We start from the raw sequence: 19683 nt of genomic DNA, 5'->3' as shown, positions 1-19683 counted from the left end.
ACATTCTCCATTATACTTGATGCTTTGTTAACATAAGCTGCTACTGCTGTTTTTTCATGAGAAAAAGCTCTGAACTGAGAATCAAGAGTGTCATTTCTCATGTATTGTTAAGTGCCTCCTATGACAAATTTGACTCACTGATTCACCTTAGTTTGTGGTTGCTATTCAGTCACGTCCAACTCTTTCTGACCCTGTGGACTATACTGTCCAAGGAGTTTTCTTGGCAAAAATACTGGAATGCTTTGCCATTTCCTTTTCCAATGGATTAACGCAGAGGTTAAGTGATTTGTCCTGGATTTCAGTGTCTGAGGCTGAATTTGAATTGAAGTTTTCCTGACTCCAGGTCCCAGTGCTCTATCCACTGAGCCATCTAGCTGCCCTCACCTCAGTTTACTAATCTGTAAACCAGGAATAAAATTACTTTTACTACCTACCTCACAGGGATGAAGGGATAGGGACTAGATTTGTAATTTCATTAATATAGAGACTTCCCAGATGAGAAAACTTCTTCTGTCAGTGCAGATTGGTACCTTCTCTGGAATTTATAATTTTCAAGAGTTCACTAGGTTTGTCTGAACTCTCACTGCCAGAATTGTCAGAGTCAGAACTTGAACCCAGGTCTTCTCAGCTTTGAAACCCCCTATCCACTCTAGCACACTGCCTCAGTAGGGGATAAAAAGCGCTTTGTGAACTTTGAGCCCTGGACATTCCTAGTGCTACCCACCTATGATCTTTTATATTTGCTGTTATTCTCTTTGGTTTCTAAAATAGGTGTTTTATGTCTCTTTTAAAGATATTTGAAATGATGGATGCCAAAGCCAGACAGGACTGCATTAAAGAGATTGACCTCTTAAAGGTAAGAATTTTTATGCAAAGTGTTAGGATATTCTAATTTATCCCTGGGAATGTCCCCAAGCCTGTGTTCCTCCCAGATGAGCTTGTGTCTGACATATTTGAGCTGACATTTATAATAGTACTCCACAAGTCCAGAGCAAATCCACATCCATGAATTAGCACATTTTATCCTCAGAGTGGCCCTGTGTGGTATGAAATACAAATATCATCCACATTTTATCAGCAGAAGAAACTTTTGCTCAGAGAAAGAAACTCTTGGAAGGTTTCATAGTTATAAAAATAATAATCCTATTAATTAAGGGATCAGAAAAATGGAGGCAGTGGTACCCAATTGGACCTTAAAGGGAAAAAAATCAATAATAGCAACAACTCACATTTCATAGGGTTGTATACCCGGAGCCATGTGGTCCAACCTTCTCATTTTATAGGAATTGAAAAGGAAGCCCAGGGAAGTTAGGTGATTTGTCTACACACAGACAGGGGAAGTGGTAGCATGTACAGTTGCCACATTCTGGTAGAACCATCTTGGCAGACAGGCTAAACCAGGCTGATGGTTGGTGAATTAGAGGGAAGTCTATCCCAAGCATATGAAGGCTTCCCCTCATGGAATGGGAAGATCAGAACAGTTTGTTCCAAAGGCCTTAAAGGTGGCTGAAACAGGCACTGTGCAGTGTTTAGAACTTGGTCAGACATTGAAGATGCCAAGGTCATCCGCTGCATCGTGGGCCATTGCCCCATTGCCAGGCATCCTGACTTTTGTTTTGCTGCCAGACTTCAATGACTGGAATTGAGAGAGAACCTGATGACTTTGTATAAACTCTGCCTCACTTAAATCCAGTTTAAGTCAAGACATCACCCATGATGTCACTGGTCTTCTTCAGAAACAAAAGACAAACCAACATAGAGAGGTAAAATCAAGGGTGGGATTTGAATCTAGGACTCTAAGGCAAAGAATTTCTTTACTGGAGCATGCTGACTCCTTTAGTGGAATGCTGCAGCAATGCTTTGAGGTAGTGTAAGGAAATGAAATTAAGACACTGAAGTGATCTATGTAAGGTTACATCATAAATTCTGGGGATAGACATGCTATAGAAGGTAGATTTGGGGCTCAGCACGTAGGAGAAAACCTCCTACAACTCACTTCTTAATAACCAGAGTGATCCTAAAGTGGATTGAACTATTTTGTAAGGCAGTTAGTTCCCTGGTCTTTAAATTGAAGCAGGGTGAGTGTTTGGGTGGTTGGGGTTGGGATTCATGCTTAGGCAGGGCTTGTACTACATGTTCTTTGTGGTTCCTTCCAGCTCAAAGGTTCCATGATTTAAAAAATTCTTTGGCTTTTTCTGTGGCACTATTATGGTTTAGGCATCATTCAATCTATATTGTGAGGGCAAAATAGTCCCTTATTTCTTTTTTATTTTTTCCTCTAGAGCAGTTGATGATCAGAAGAGCCTGTTCTCAAATTTCTTGGCTCTCAAGCTGAAAAGGACCTTAGAAATCATCCAACCAACCCTTTCATTTTCTAGATAGATAAACTAATCCCCAGAGAGACTGGGTGACTTGCCTTGGGTCTCACAGCTAGTAATTGGCAGAATTTGGAATTCAAGCCCAAATTCTCTGACTCTATCTAGGTTTCATTCCACTACCCTGTGCTATCTCTTTCAGCCTCTTCCTAAAAAAATAAATAAATAAAATAACAATGTCAACATAAAACCAAACCCTTCCTAGTTCTAGTCCAGCCTCCATTCCTGCCTTATACATATGGATTTATTTTCTTCTCCCTCTTGGGTCCTGCCTGCAATGTGACAGGTGCTTTGGCTCTGAAACATTCCTTCCCAGAGAACATCAAAAATGTATGTTTGGCTCTGCTTAGGCCTAAGGGCAGGGTTTGGCTGCTCATGGCTCGAAGCAGGGCTTAGATGTGTGATTGAGGCACTCTCTCCCTGTCTTATTTATTTATTTTCCATTGTGGCTGCACACAGATATTTGAATATTCAGTAGGGTTTGTTTTTGTTTTGTTTTTGTTTTTCTTTTCCTTCCTCCTCAACTTCCATGAGGAGATACAGCATGTTAATTGACCAGAAGTTTGGCAAAGCTAGCCTGGATAACCTAGGACTAAGAGGGGGAGAAGAAATAAAACAACAGAAGGGAAAGAGGGAAAGGATCTGGCTTTTGCAGACTGAAAACTGGAGTTCTGTGGTTATTCTATATGATACCCCCCAAAAAATCTCCCAATTCTAGGTCTAGTTCTGAGCAAACCACTGATTCCCCTTCTTTTCTCTTCCATAAATGAGTGGTGGTGGTAATTAGACTCTATGATCTCTCAGGTCTCTTTCAGTTCTGATATTCTCTGCTTATTCTTTCATGCTTTCCAAGATAATAGTAATGAGAGTTCACTTTTATGTAGCACTTTTAGAGGGTTTTTTCCAGTCTATTTTTAGAGTAAGTAGACTATTTTTCTCACAACCCTTTGAGGTAAATAGTGTAAGTATTTATCATCTTCATCTTACAGATGAGGAAATTGAGTCTTAGAGGCTGCCCCTTGCCTGGAGTCATAAAGTAATAAATAGGAATCCTGGAACTTTGGACCCAGTTCTTCTGATTCTAAGGCCACTGTGCTTTCTATTATTCTACATATATACCCTATCTCTTGGTGACAGCCCTATGCTAAAAGAATCACAAGATCATATTTTTGGAGCTGAAAGGAACCTCAGATGCAATTTAGTCCAACCCCTTTATTTTACAGATAAAGAAACTGAAAACTAGCAAGATTAAGTTATTTGCTCAGTCACAGAGATAGTGAGTGGTAATCTGATATTCAAACCAAGTCCTCTCATTCCAAATACAGATTTCTTTCTATTGTATCATTCTGGAAATGACTGGTGATGATATTTCTAAAATCCTTGCACTTATTATTATTCATGTTGAAAAAATAAAATGTTGCCCAAGGGTCTCGTTTCTTTGTCACATTATGATTTTCAAAAGTTTTTCCAGATAGGAAACCTCCAAGGTTGGCAGGGCAAGTATTATTTTTCCAATTTTTTAGATGAGGAAACCGAGGCTCAGAGAGGTGTATAGTCATTTGGTTGGGGTTATACAGCTAGTTAGAGGGAGAATTTGAATCCAAGCCTTATGAATCTGAGTTCCATGTTCTTCCCACTGTTTTCTCCCAGCAGCTGGAGCTTTGTGTAGTCTAAGAAACCAGTTGGACAAATCAAATGTATTGCCAAATCACAGAGGGATATCTTTGTTAATGCTGCCTATAGGGCATTTCTTTCAAATGTATATTGGTCCTTCTGTGAATGACACAACAAACTATGACAGATCTTCCTGGCAATGGAGAGAATTGGCTGCTGAGGAGCTGAGCCAATCACTGAGAAGGGAGGCAAGTTTTCAGTGTCAACTTGGGAAGCCCCTTTTCATTGTGCTGGTCAGCATTTCAGATAACTGGATGCAGGTGTGAGCCCGGCCCCTAAGGAGCCGGAGGGCAGAGTTGTTCAAGGTCTTGTTGGGAGACAAGGGAGGAGTTGGAGAAACCAGTTTCCATAGTTCTGTCAGTGTCAGCAGTAGGCTCTCGCTTTCCTTGCTGCGTGGAAGCTAATAACTTGTCAAATCAATACCTGCAACTCATCTCTCTCTTTAATTGATAGCTCCCATACTGGTGGTTGTTACAGCTATGTCTAAATAACCCAAGGACATCGAGGGGATGTGCAGGGATAGTCCCATGCCAAAGGAATGTCAGTGTTGCTACCTGGCTTTTTTGTAGGCAATAGATGGGTTCCTGAAAAGTTTTGTGTAAATTGAAGTCTATGCTCCTACTAAATTAGATGATTATTCTGGAGATATACTGCATTAATTTCTGATTGATCTGTAATTGGCAGTGTGTCTTAGAATCTCAGAGCTAGAACAGGCTTAGCATGTAAGAGCTAGGAGATTCATTGATGTTAGAAGTTAGAATGCAAAATGATATAACCGAAAGAGGCATTGAAGATTATGTAATCTAACCCCCTTCATTTTATAAATTAGCCAATTTAGGCAGTTGGAGTACAGTGGGAAAAGCCCTGGATTTGGAGTCAGAAGACCTGGGGCCCTGAAAGATCTTATACAAAGTCAATTCCATTCAATTCAATGTATTTTAATTCCATTCAAACTCATTTCAGTTGGACAAACCTTTATTAAGTGACTGGAAGAGATAAAAAGTTTTAGGATGAAATGGTACCTGCCTTCATGGAGCTTACATTCTCAGGGGGAAAAGAGCACACACCTAGGTCCTGGGTAAGCCAACCATAGAGACCCAGTGGAACAGGAGGAAGATTGTTGTTCTGGAAGTGAAGACTTCCAGTCTTTGCCATTAATTAGCTTTCTTCCTTGGTCAGATATAGCACCTCTTTGGGCCTTACATTCAACATCCATCAAATGAGTGGATTAGACTGGTGTAATAATGAAAATAAATGTAATATGTAATAATTAAAATGCTACATGTAATAGTTAGGCATTGGTTTTGTTAAATAATATTAGTAAAAAAATTGTTGTGGTTGCCATTTATAAAATTAACTCTTAAGTCATGAGGATGAGAGTTGCTTTTAACAATTTAGTTTAATATAAATATAGTATAAGGAAAGAAGGAAGTATGAAATTTATTTCCTAGTCTACCACTCTAAAGTCTGGTCCATAGAATTTCAGCTCATTCCCCAACAAGGTTCCAGTCTCTATGTGGAAGCCTGGTAGTCAATTTGGAGCAAGAGTCTTACCAACCCACGAAGGTGTCTTCTGCTGGAGCCTCCAACGCTGAATGGAGTAGATGAATCAATCCCAGAAAACTCACACCAAAGACTCAATCTCCTCTACAGTCTTTTCTTTTATAGCCCTTTTTTCCACATCACTTCCTGTCTCTCCGAACTGGTCTGTCACATCTCAGGAACCAAAGTCTCTCTGCCCCAGACCAGTAACCCTTAGTTCTGGGTCATGTTCCTAGGGATCTTAACCTGTGACCTCTGTTTGGAGCATTCCAGCCACGCTAATGGGATGAGTTGGACAAGAAGAAAGTTCATGACCCTGGGGGGAAGGGGCTCCCTTTACACACTGGCTAGTCTATCTAAAACCTTTTTCAGACAGTAACTTTCTCTGGTCTTATTAATGGTATGATGTAATGCAGTAGGGTGGAGTAGGAGTTGGAGTGGGGAGTAAGGACAGATTGGTGGGAGATTATCTCCAAAAGAGTATGGAGAATGGGGGCTCAAGTTTCTAAATATTGCCAAGATTAGGTGGTAAATTGCAAAAAAAAATTTCCAAGATTAGGAGATAAATTACTGGCAAGGTTTGTTCTTGTGCTTCCCTCCATAATACTTGTCTCTGGCCTCTCTTATCAAAGAGTTAACTTGATATACTTGGGGTGGAAAGCACTGAATTTCTATTCAAAGACAGGCTAAGTAATGAAAAAAAAAAACAAAAACAAATCAGAACAGTAATAAATACATTAGAAGCAGCTAGGCAACACAGTAGATAGAGTTGCTGGGCTTAGAGTCAGAAAGATTCATTTTCTTTTATTCAAATCTGTCCTCAGATACTAGATAATTTTGTTGTGGCCATTATTGTGTTGTTTTTATGGCATCACAGTCAATGCATATTTGATGTTTGGTTGTTTTGTCAGTCACATCCAACTCTGTGAACTCATTTGGGGTTTTCTTGGCAGAGATACTAGAGTGGTTTGCTATTTCCTTCTCCAATTCATTTGACATATGAGGAAACTGAGGCAAACAGGTTTAAGTGACTTGCCCAGAGTCACACAGCTGGGAAGTGTCTGAGACCAGATTTGAACCTAGGACCTCCTGTCTCTAGGCCTGGATCTCAATCCACTGAGCTACCTAGCTGCCCCCTACTGTATATATTTTTGACAGACTACAAATACTAGAGTTTTTAAGGCTTTATGTATGATAATTTTTATTTATAGTTGTCTGTTTGGATGTTTGTTTTGCTAAGTTGGGAATTAATAAATAAAATTTATCCTCTAAAATTAGATTGGAACTTGGGACTCAGTTCTTCCACCAATTCATTCCGACTTCAGTCATACATTAAGCTTTTAAGCACTTACTGTGTGCTAAGTTTTAGAGATACAAAGAAAAAGCAAAAGTAGTCCCTACCCTGAAGAAGCTTACATTTTAATGAGAGAGTCAGCATCTACCTTATATAGGTTATGCACAGAGTAGATACAAAGTGACTCTTAACGGGGCAGACATTAATAGTTGGAATGACCAAGAAATACCTCATAAACTGAGTCTTGAAGGAAGCCGGGGATTCTGAGAGTGGGAGGTGAGAAGGAAGAATATTCTAGCATGAAGGATATCATCTAAAACCATAGAAATGGGAGATGGAGGATTATGTATGAGGAAAAGCAAGTAGGCTTGTTTGTCTAGACTCCCAAATGCATCTAAGAAGTCTTGAAAGATAAAAAGAGGCCAGTCATTTAAATGACCAACAGAAGAGTTTATATTGTTCCTAGAGAAAATGAGGAGACACTGGGATTTATTAAATAAGAGGTAATATGGTCAGATAGAGACTTTAGAGAAATCATTGGTTAGCTGTATGAAAGCTAGATTGGAATGAGGAGAAACTTGAGGCAGAGAGGACAGTTAGGAAGCTGTTGCAGTAGTCCAAGCATGAAGTGATGAAGGACTAAGCTAAGATGAATAGCTGTGTGAGTAAAAGAACAGGGACCAAATAGTCGCCAGAAGTGTTGTGGAGGTAGAAATGGCATTATTTGGCACCTGATTATATATATGGGATGAATAAGAATGATGAAGTGAGGATGTCGCTGAAGAAGGAAGCCAGATAAGTGTAAGTGCCTTACCCCTAACAGCAATAGGAAACTTCAAAAGAGCCTTAGGTTTGAGGGGAAAGAAAATGAGTTCTGATTTGGACATGTTGAGTATGAGAGCACTAACAATTCAGGCAGTCATCATGAAAAGCTTTTCACAGGAGGGAACCCCTAACTGAGGCTTGAAGGAAACTAAAGAAAAGACAGAGGTGAGGAGGGGATGCATTCCAGGGCTTTGGAACATTCTGCAAAGTCATTCAGGCAGAAGATGGAATGCCAAGTTTAGAGCCTCTTTGGCCAGAACACAAAAAAAAAAAAAAAAGTACAACCAATGTAAAGGGAAATGATGTGTGAAGTAAGTCTGGAAAGGTAGTTTGGGATTAGATTTTGAAGATGTTTGGATGCCAAAATGAAAAGTTTGTATTTTATTCCAGAGGTAGAAAGGAGCCTCTGAGGATTCTTGAGCAGGAGAAATATATGGCTAGACATGTGCCTTTAAAAGAGAATTTTTGCTACTGTGAAGAGAATTGACTGGAGAGGAGGAATCAGATAGCAAGTGATTACAAAAGTCCAGATGATTGATGATGAGGGCATGAATTTAGGATTAAACGGGTGTCTACTTTCCTGGACTAGGGAAATATCTTTTATCCAAGACTCCAAGGGTCCCCATGTTAGGAGCTCTGTCTTCAGTGGATTCTGAAGCTCCATCCCCTGACACAATGTGCCCCTCATCTTTTGCTGTTTATCATTTTTTTTCTTTGTAGCAACTGAACCACCCAAATATCATTAAGTATTTGGATTCTTTCATTGAAGAGAGTGAGCTGAACATTGTCCTGGAGCTGGCTGATGCAGGCGATCTCTCTCAGATGATTAAGGTAAGCTGCCTCTGAACTGAAGCAAGATAGAACATATAGGTATAGTCCCCTTTCTTGAGTAGCAGGGTGTACCATGGTGAGGGTTCAGAGGAGGAAATTTAGCATGGTGTGAGCTGAGGCTTCATGATTCAGGCAGCACAAAGGGACCAGAAATCTAGGATGGTTGTGCTAAAAACAAAACAAAACAAAAAAATAGGGGTTGCATCCCAGAGAAATGGGGTACTCATCACAAGGGTCAGAGGCTAGAGGGTTCAGATTAGAATCAGTTGTGAGTTATAATGGTGAGGCACCAGAAATGTTATTATTATTAAATTATTATTATTTTATTAAATTATATTATGTTAAATTATTATATATAATAATTAAATAAATTATTATTAAAATGTACCCTAAATGGTTTGTGGGTTCACACTGGGTTGAAGGAGAGACAGGACCAACCAGGATAGGGAAACCAGGGTTTACTGCCAAGCTGTTAACTGACACAGGAATGGCAGTTGGCCCAACAATCACTCAGCTCTCTTAGGCTATGGAACCAACAGGCAAAAAGGTAAGTTTATACAGTTTAATTGAGGGTAACTAAATAAAGGATGGGATAGGGGATTCTACACTAAGGGCAAACCACAGGGGGCAGGGAAGGACTTAACTACACTATCCTATTGACCTAAGCCAGGTAGGGTCCAAAGGAAGCAGTACTGAAGTCACAGGGAAAGCTCCTTCAAACCTGGTTCCAGCCAGGATTGGTCAACTCAGCTAAAGGGCCTGAGGGTGGCTTTTAATTGGGGTCTCACGATAATCCAAGGATGGTCACAGGATGCCAAGAGCCAACTCCACCAGGTGATCCAAGGTACCCAGGTAGGGAGAGTGAGTTTGCAATTCTGTCCACCAGATCACAAATCACTTCCCCACTTGGTGCTGCTCTGCAGGTCTGTTGTCCACTTGCTGAAAGCCTTTACTTCTCAGGATCCCAGGGAATCTGGATGCACTTTTTCCCGAACTCTGAGATCTCCCAGGGTTAGCAACAGTTTGTGCCAACCACTAATGGAGTCTCTCTCAGAACACAAGCCCCACTTCCTGCTCCTTCATTCCATCTTGGAATCCTCCAGCCCTTCCTGTTAGGTCCAACACTAATACTTAATTAATTGCTAAATAACCCTCACAGCAGAGTCAATATCAAAGAATCATCAAAGTTTGAAGAGCAGGCAAAAACCTAGTTAAGGGTCCTTCACATTTTCTTGTTAGCCTGCCAGTTTATGCTGAGTTTCAGAGCTCCTGGCCATACTGTTTTATATTTATCCTCAGTTTTTCAGCCTTGCTTTTTTGTTCCCCACATGACTTTATTTTTTAATCAACTCATTTGTGGGTAAGTTCACTGGGCTTCTACTTCTGTCTCTAGACAACTAATTCACTTTTAGTTTCTTCCTCATCAGAATCTTTTCTATCTGTGTGTCATCAGAATGTCTTATTTGAGAACTTCCCTTCCCTGTTGGGCCAACCTTTTCTGAAGAATTTAAGGCCATGAGATTCTACCTTGTCTTTTCTCTGAACTCTTTGAAATGGACTATTTCCAAATCCAGAACACAAATCGAACATACTTGACTTTCTTCTCTTTCTCTGTTATAAGATGGAATGGTTACTCTTCCTTCAGAGGTTCCCAGCATTCCTACTTCAACAACTTGGCCCTTCTTGTTGCCCAGGATCAAACCTGGCAGGAATTTCGAATACAGTCATAGTAAGAAAGATTCAAGAAGAATAATGGGTCCTTTGACAGTCCTTACTTTCCCAGAGAACAATGCCTTTTTCCTCTGGTTGAGGGTGTGAGGCACTGGCCTAGTGGAAACCACATAAAACTCACCATCCTTCAGGCACTTTGGTGTTTTTATTCCTCAGAGTTTGGGCCTGCTCTGCCTTCTTTCTTTCCTGACCAGTTTCAACTGAACTCTCTTCAGTGCGTTAGTGAGGGAAACAGCTGTTGTTATGTAGTCGCCACTGGACATCTTGGCTGAGATGTTTGAAGAGTGTCTTACAGTTTCCCAAGTGCCAGTTTCCTGGAACCTTACTAACACAAATGTCTGGGCATGAGCACTTTAGATTAAAGAGGCTAATTGTCTTCTCCTTCACTCTGTTAAAGTACTTCTTTGTCATTACCAGAGCTTGGTGGTAGCAGGGGAGCATTTTTTGTTTTATGGCACAAAAGGCATGGGTGCTCAGGGATACAGATGGTAGAAGCTGTAAATGACCACACAAGTAGCCCAGCTGTGGCCATGCCCTTGGGTTAACTGCTTTCCCAACTTGGAAGCAGTTTGACTGATATGATATAAACCAACACCAAGAATTTTCTAGTGTTTGTGATCATATCCTTTCCCTTTTCTTGCAACTTGTAGTCAAATCAAGGTTCCCATGTAAATCTAGAGCAGGGGTTCTTAGCATGAGTGCTTGTAAACTTGTTTTTAAAAAATATTTTATGATTGTATTTCTTTTTTTTTAACCCTTACCTTTTATCTTATGTAAGTTAAGTTTTGCAAGGCATGGCTTCTTGCAAATCCTTGCAAAACTTAACTTACACTTAGTATCAATTCTAATACAAAAGAGTAACAAGGGCTAGGCAGTTCAGGTTAAGTGACTTGCCCATGGTCATAGAGCTAATAGGAAGTGTCTGAGGCTAGATTTGAACCCAGGTCCTGCCAACTCAGGGTGTGTTTCTCTATCCAGTGTGCTACCTAGCTGCTCCTACCCAAGTTGTATTTCAGTATAATTAGTTTCCTTTGTAGTCATATGTATTTAAAAGAATATTCTGAGAATGGATACATAGGATTCACCAGATTGCCCTAGAGGTCTATGATACTGAAAAGCTTAACCTCTGGTCAGAGAGTAGAGAATAGGTCTTAGAACAGAGCCCTGGGGAATAGAGGGCAAGAAATGGATGATGATCAGTCAAAGGAGACTGAGAAGTAATAGCCAGACAAGGAGGAGGAGAACCAAGAAAGATCAATGTCATAAAAACCCAGAGAGGAAAGAGTATCCAAGAAGAAAAGGTAGTCAATGTTGTCAGATGCTTCAGAGAGAACCAAAAGATGAGAATTGAGAAAAGATCATTAAATCTGGCAATTAAAATATCACTGATAACTTTGAAGGAATTTTAGTTGAATGATGGGATCAGAAGCAAATTGCAAAGGGTTAAAAAGTGAAGGAGAGGAAAGAAATGAAGACCGCAAGTACAAGGAAGCTATTCTAAGAGTTTGGCTATAAAAGAGGAGAGACAATGGATGGAAGGGCATTGAAAGGCCAAATTAAGTTTTTTTAAGGATGGGAGGAGGCCTAGGAATGTTTTTAGGTAGTAATGGAAAAAACCAAACTCAAAGGGAGAGATTGAAGATTGAAGAAGAAAGAAGTGATTGAAGGGACAATCTACCAGAAGAGATTGGAAGGAGATAGGATAAGGTGTAGAGGTAGAGGAGTTGGCTTCATTGAAATGCACTGCCTTTTCATCAGAGACTGGAATAGAGGAGGAGAAAATAGGAGATGATGTCAAGAGTCTGATGTAGAGTGGGTGAGAGCAGGGAACTGATGTTGAGTGATTCTGCTTTCTGAGTAAAATAGGAGGTTAGGGATTTTGCTGAGAAAAAGGTAGAGGACAATATAGAACATTTAAAGAGAGAAAGAAAAATTTGGAATAGCTACAGTGGACAATCTGATTTGATACAGAAAATCAGTTACTGAAGAGTACAAGCATTGTGATGCTGTAGCTCAGTTGAGATAAGATAACAGCTTTGTAGGGATCCAGTCAGCAGAGTTGGTGACTTCTTCTAGCACCATCTAACATTCTATAACTAGGATCAGTAGAGGTGAATGTTGGGGATGATCTATGGCAGGGATTGACAAGGTAAGAGCAGTGATAGGGCAAGAGGGCAAGGAATTTGAGAGAAGAGGATGATGTAATGTTGATCTGGTTAGATATAAGGTCAAGACTAAGAAGGGAGATAAATGAAGCTAGGGAAGGAATGAGGGCTTGGGAAAGCCCTGAGAGATGGAGAGATTGGAAGTCACAATGAGAATGAAGAATAGTTTTGGGAGGAATAAGACATAGGAGGAGAAATAGAATGGAAGGAGATGAGGGTTAGAGGAATCTCAGAATCTTGAGTCATGGAAGTCAAACACTTGCAGTATGGGATTGTAGGGATTCTTCAATGAGATCAAATATTATGCAGAAGAGATCAATCTAATGATGCATATAAAATGGATTAGATGATAAATACCAGTCATCTATACTGGGTCCTGCTGGATGACTAGTGCATTAAGTTAGTACATCTGTACATATATCTGTGATCTGGAATAGGCGCTGAGGATGGACAACGAATTGACCACCAAGCTGACTATGAGGAAGGATTGCTGGCTGGATTGTATTTAAGAAATTGTTCCTTGGGGCAGCTGGGTAGCTCAGTGGATTGAGAGTCAGGCCTAGAGACAGGAGGTCCTAGGTTCAAATCCGGCCTCAGCCACTTCCCAGCTGTGTGACCCTGGGCAAGTCACTTGACCCCCATTGCCCACCCTTCCACCTATGAGACAATACACCGAAAGTTAAGGGTTTAAAAAAAAAAAAGAAATTGTTCCTTGTTTTTAATGATCCCATGATAATCCTTAGTGTCAAGACTTATTCTTTAAAAATAAATTTTATGTCACATTTCCCAATGTATTCTTCCTTCTTCCTTCTCAGAAGGCTATCTGTTATAGAAACAAAAGAACAAAAAAGAGAAAATGAACATAAGTTAGGAAAACTAATATATTGATAAAGTCTGATATTATATTAAGTATTCCATATTGATAGTGCATCCATCCCCTTTTCCAAAAAAGCGGGGGGAGGTACCTATCTACTCATATCTCTTCTTTGGTGTAAAACTTGATCACAGCATTCAATTTGGAATGTATTGTTGTTCTTTCCATTTACATAATTCTAATTATTGTATATAGTAATTCCTTGCTTCTTCTTACATTGCATCAGTTCATATAAGTCTTTCCAAGTCTTTCTGTGGTCATCATATTAGTCTTTTTTTTTAAAGCAGAGTAACGTTCCATTACCATCATGTATCACATCTTGTTTAGCCCTTCCACGGTCAAAGGTCATACAAATTTTTTCCCCAGAAAATTGTTTCCCTTCTTATCCTAGTTGCATTAATTTTATTCTTGCAAAAACTTTTCAATTTCATATAATTGAAATTATATAGTTTATCTTTTGCAGTTGCACGTATCCCTTGTTTGGTTAAGAATTCACCCCAGATATTGCATCTGTTTTTCTTCTAAATTTTTAAGGTATGATCTTTAATATTTAGGTCATATAACCCTTTTGAATTTATTTTTGTATACACTGTAAGTTGTTGATCTAAACCTAATTTCTGCTAAACTCTTCTAGTTTTTCTAGGAATGTTTTTTAAATAGAGAGTTCTTCCCTGGGTAATTTATGTTTGGGGGCTTATCCAAAACTGGGTTATTGTGTTCAAGTATTTTTCATTCTCATTATCTAGTCTGTTCTAATAGTCAATTATATAGACCTGTCTTTAAAAAACAAAAAAAAAATGTTTTCCTGGCAATGCCATATGGTTTCAAATTTTGGAAAACCCTGATTTCTGAGGAATCAAAATTGCAGGCAACTGAAAGGGAAATGAAGAGACATATACCTTTTTACATGCCCTTAATCTTCTTGTCTGTCTCTCTGCACTGGCTGTTCCCTGCCCCCTCCCCCACCATTCTGGAATGCCCTCTGTCCTTGCTCCAACCTCTCAGAACCCCTGATTTTCTTCAAGGCTTAGTTTAGGTGTTACCTTCTTACAGCACGTGAAACCTTTCCTCATTCTTCACTAACTTTTTCCTAGTGTCTTCCTCCCTTCAAAATTACCTTGTATCTATTTTGTATATAGGGTTGGTAGGTGGTGCAGTGATAGAGAACTGGGCCTGGAGTCAGGAAGACTCAGATCCAAAACTAGCCTCAGATACCATTAGCTGTGTGACCCTGGGCAAATCACTTAACCCTGATTGCCTCAGTTTTTTCAACCATAAAATGATCTGGAGAATGAAATAGTAAACAACTTCAGTATTTTTGCTAAGAAACTCCCCCAAAGAATTACAGTCAGGTATGACTGAAAAACAACTAAACAACAAACATCTTAAATATAAGGGGGTCCCAAAAATCTTGGTGTGGTTTTAAACCATTAAAGCTATAGCTTTAATATTTCCCATGTTTCCAGTGATAGCTTCTGCACCATAAATTATCTAAGGGATATCATCAAAGGAATGTATGATTGGAAAAGGAAGTAGGCTGGCCACATGGATAGAGGAAAGTATAATGAAAAGGGTAGCCTAGATGTTCTACTGGTGCTTGTGATATATGAAAACAGAATCCTAGCACAGAGGTGTCAAACAGGTGAGCCACATGTAACCCACAGTGCTTCTGAGTGAAGTCCAAACCAGACTAAAATATAGTTCTTACCTGATTTTAATGTGTTGATGTATTAATATATGTAAATATATATTGTGTGTACATACATAATGATCAAAATATTTTGAGACTGGTTTTGTGTAAGAATATCAGTTTATTGATTAGGCTAGCATATAACCAATAGATTGATAGATCAGTGGCCTTCTCAATGACCAAAGATCCCACAAGTCCCTAGGCAGGTTTATAAATACAATTTTGAGAGCTCATTATTGAGCCCCTCTCTTGAAAATGCCAAGCCATCTCGAATTGGTAAGTTGCTAATTAGGAGGTGGTCCATCAGACTTTTAACCTCACCCCACCCTCATAAGTGATGGGGGTCACTGGGCAGGAAGAGAATCATTGTCTCCTTTACCAAGTTTTGTTAAAAGGAAAGCATTTCTTGAAATTGCTAAGGACAAAGAAAATACAAAAATCCACAGATTAGTTGGAGCCTGTGATCCCAGATTTTGACACAGGAATTCTCTCTACTACATAGAAATTCCTTTTAATCCAAGACCCTGATATTTTATATTATGCATATATATATATGTATGTATACACACATACACAAAGTTTCTAAGTCAATATGTAACCTGAGGGATCCTCATATATGGTTTAGTGGTCTCTCTTTCTAATTGGGTTTGACCCCACTACCCGGGAAGAAAGTCTCTAGTATGTTAGGTGGATCCTCTAGAGAAAGTCTGTGGAAGAACATGTCACAGGAGGAGAAGGTATGTTGGAATTGGGATCTGTGCAGATAGAGGGGACACCCACATCATTAACATCATAGCTAGTCAGAGAGAGCTGGTAATGGATTGGCAGCATTCAGACCAGGTAGTAGCTTCTTCTCTGTGTGAGGGATGGGAAACTGGCCTTGGTCATGGCACCCAAGGGCAGAATAAATCAAAATAGAATATCAGAGCTGGAAAGGGCCTTGGAGAATAGAATGCTAAAACAAAATATGTTAGCATTGGAAGGGACCTCACAATACAGGATGTTACAACAGACATCAAAAAATGTTAAGAGTTGGAAAGGGCCTTGGGACAGAATGTTAGAACATAGACTACAGAATGTTAGAGTTGGAAGGGATCTGAGAACATAGAATGTTAGGACGCAGAACATAAGCACTTAGAAAATCCATAGAACATAAAATGTTAGACCTGAAAAAGGACCATCGGAGAACCATAATTTGATATAGGCTCCTGGTTCTACTAAGGAGAAAACTGAGGCACAGAAGAAGTGACATGCTCCAAGGAGACACAGTGGCATTAACTGGGATTAAGATCTAGAGTTCTCTACTACACTAGGCTTCCTTTAAAAAATATATGTGCATACACACACACACACACACACACACACACACACACACATACACACACACATATACACATTATAGATAAAGCAATAAAGAACAGAAAAGGGAGGCAGGGAGGAAGATGCATTTCCCTTCTCTAATCAGGTATTGTTTCCTCAGTTCTGTGTCTGACTCCATCTCCTTCCTTCCTATTGGGGCCCCAGTAGGATTAGAAATGAGCAGAAGTCTTTGACCGGGGCTTCCTCGGTCTCCATCCCCAGTTGGAGACAGCTGGTGCTGGGCCACTCTCTAGGTTAGCTCTGCAGTTCCAGCTATGCTGTCCTTCATCAGGCTCAAGAAGCATTTTTTTTTTAAAGTTTACTGACTTTCTTCCCCATAGGGACTGGGGCTTGCGAAAATGTTCACTGCTTTGCTCTTCTGTTATTTTGCTCGGAGGAATACTTGTATCGCAGAAAAGCAGCTTTAGTTGAACCATCATCACCTGCTTCTATATTTTCGTTGACATATTAATGCATTCTCAGAGATGTTAATCTTCAGACGCATCCCCGGTGAGAACAGATGTGGTATATCATGTTTGTTCGCACTTTCAGCCCGCTCTCTGTATTTTACCTGTTTCCTTCCATCATTATTCAATGATTATTATAAATGAACACTTTCGAAAAGTTCACCTCCCTGCTTTGGTCATGTACTAAATCATCATCATGTCACAGCAGTTTGTCTTTCTCAGTGTGTGCCTGATGGTGCCTCTTGTACTCCAGAGCAAATTGTCCAGTCATTCATGTTCTCTAGCAGGGAACGGGTCGTATTTATCTTTGTATTTTCCCTGGCACAGTGCACCACACACCGTAGGTCAGTGTTTGTTGAATGAATGGTAGAACCTTAAAATTGGCAGAGGACTTTGGACATAGAACAGGAAAGAATCTTAGAGCATAGCATGTTAGAACAGAGAAAATAGAATGTCGAAGCTAAAAGAGACTGTAAAATAGAGGTATCAAACACGGCATGTGACTCACAGGACTCTCACCTGCAGTCCAAACCAGATTCAAATGTGATTGGGGAATACTTAACAGAATTTTTTTTAAAAAGGACAATAAAACTTAGATAATATTACATTTTTAAACTAAGTCAATATGCAGCCTGCAGGGATCCTTAGGCACAGATTAGTGGGTCCCCTGTTTCTGTTTGAGTGTGATGCCACTGCTGCAGAATGTAGAATGTTAGGCTATTATTATTAGAATATCAGAGCTAAAAGGGATCTTAGCACATAGAATGTGAAACCATAGAAAATAGAATGTCAGGGCTGGGAGAACACATAGAACATAGAATATCATTACAAAAAGGAACCTTATAATGTAGAATTGAGGTGTCCCGGCATGTGGCCTAAAGGGAAAATCTCATGAATTTGGGATGCATTTCATATGAGATTTCTAGTCACAAAGTTTTCCCCTAATTTTCCTTGCCTGCCTAAACCAGGTGTACAGTAGCAGGTTTGGATTAGTTAGTGATTATGATTGTAAGAAATTTACACAGCGTGTAGACACACATATCTCTAATCATGCTTCCCACTATTGGAAATTCTTTGATACAATTGACATCACAAAGAATAGTGGAGCTGGAAGGGACCTACAGTACAAGAACTGAAGGACACCTTAGAGTTGTGCAGCCTAGTGTACTTCTCTCCTCTCCCCATCTTGACTCATCTTTTCTTTTGTGCCTTTCATCACCCCTACTCTCAATTGCCATCTCTAGGGGCAATTGTTTTTTTCTCTTGCTTGCATAGAGTTTTTAAAAATGTATAATGCTGGTGTACCTTACTTTATACAGTAGATGTGTTCCTGAAAAATTGCAAATTTTATTTTGGTTAATTGAATTCTATCTCCTCTACTCAACCTTTCTCCTACTCTATCCTGTTTCATATTGTCCTACCTGTACCTGTCTCTGGTAGCTTTCCATCTTTATTCTCATTCTTTCTTCTTCCCTTACTATCTCAACTGAAGAAGTAATCTTCTTCCTTTCAAAAGCCAAACCTTCTAAAGAGCTTTGGAGTCCAAAATTTCCCTCTCGGACTAATTACCCATGTAACCTTGGGTAGCCCCTTAACCTCCCTGACTTGAGGCCCTCCTCTATAAAATAAGGGGTTTAGATTAGATGGTCTCTGAGGGTCTTTTTTTTTTAACTCTTTTTAAGACTCTCTCAAAATTATCCTGACTCATCTCTAGTACCTCAAGTATCTTCCTGTATAAGTATTGTATGCCTCCAATAGAATGTAGGATGCCCTTGAAGTCAGGGACTGCTTTTTATTATCTTTTTATCTCCAGAGTCCAGCAGAGTACTTAACCTAATCGAATCTCTCTTTGCTGGCATTTCTCTCATGGCTGTCAAACATACACAGATCTTGTCTCTCCATGTTAAAGATCACTTTTCCCTTCTCCCCATTCCAGCTTTTGTCGCCTTTCTTTCCTATCCACACATATCTCTCAAGTGAATATTCTATACCTGTAGCCCTTCTTTACCTTGCCATCTGTCCCTTAATTTCTTAGAGTCTTTACTCTGAGATTGAAACTGCTCACTTCAAGGACACTAAAAACACCCCAATCACCAAGTACAGTGGCCATTCTCAGTCCTCTTCTGTGATTTCTCTTAGCCTTAGACACTGTGTTTCTAGAAATTAGTGTGTCCCCACCTTGGCTTCTGTCACTCTTCCTTCCTTATAAAGCACTTGACAAACCTTAAAGAACACTAGTGTTCATTATTTATGCCCAAGTGCACCCTCCGTATCCTTTTCTTTATTCTCATCCCATAAATGTAAGTATCCCTAGCATTTAGACTCTGCCTCAGCTCTAGCACTCTTATCACTGTTAGGGATACTTGTTGGAATTAATGCATTTCCTTGTGAAATTTCCTTGTGAAAATTGTCTGTCTGCTTGCAGTCTCTCCATAGTATTATCTGGCCTGTGATAGACTTGGCTGTGCCTTCAATGTCACAGTAGAGGTAAGAACTTTGACACGAACTACAGCCAGTACTCTATATAGACCCAACTTCTGTCTCTCTCCTTTCTCTCTCCTCCCTCTCTCCCTCTCTCTCTCTCTCCCCTCTCTCTTTCCTTTTCTCTTTCCTTCTTTCCCTCATTCCATATGATCTCCTCCTTCCGGTTCCCTACACATACTTCATATTAACTTAAGTCAATTCAGTTCTCAGCTTCCTTTACACAAAAACACCACAACTGCAGTCAACTCATTGTAGCATCCTGTACTACAGTGCATACATGCCTTGCAGCTTAGCTTCACTTTTACTGATTTCTCAGACATTTCACATTTTTCTTTCTGTGATGCAGCTCCTTGCCCCCTCTTAAGAATGAAG

General features: G+C 39.8%; 1 protein-coding gene across 1 annotated transcript in view; it reads left to right on the top strand.

Moving 5' to 3' along the window:
• NEK6 (NIMA related kinase 6) overlaps positions 1-19683 on the top strand; it is a 128739-nt gene that overhangs the window by 64330 nt on the left and 44726 nt on the right. The window contains exons 4-5 of the mRNA XM_044664249.1: positions 794-856; positions 8431-8541. Of these exons, the coding sequence (XP_044520184.1) occupies positions 794-856; positions 8431-8541 (174 nt within the window). The remainder of the gene's footprint in view (positions 1-793; positions 857-8430; positions 8542-19683) is intronic.

This window comes from Gracilinanus agilis, chromosome 2 (assembly GCF_016433145.1).
Source record: "Gracilinanus agilis isolate LMUSP501 chromosome 2, AgileGrace, whole genome shotgun sequence".
NCBI classification, from domain to species: domain Eukaryota; kingdom Metazoa; phylum Chordata; class Mammalia; order Didelphimorphia; family Didelphidae; genus Gracilinanus; species Gracilinanus agilis.
The sequence above is the reverse complement of the archived record's forward strand: the minus strand, read 5'-3'. Positions and strand labels throughout refer to the sequence as shown.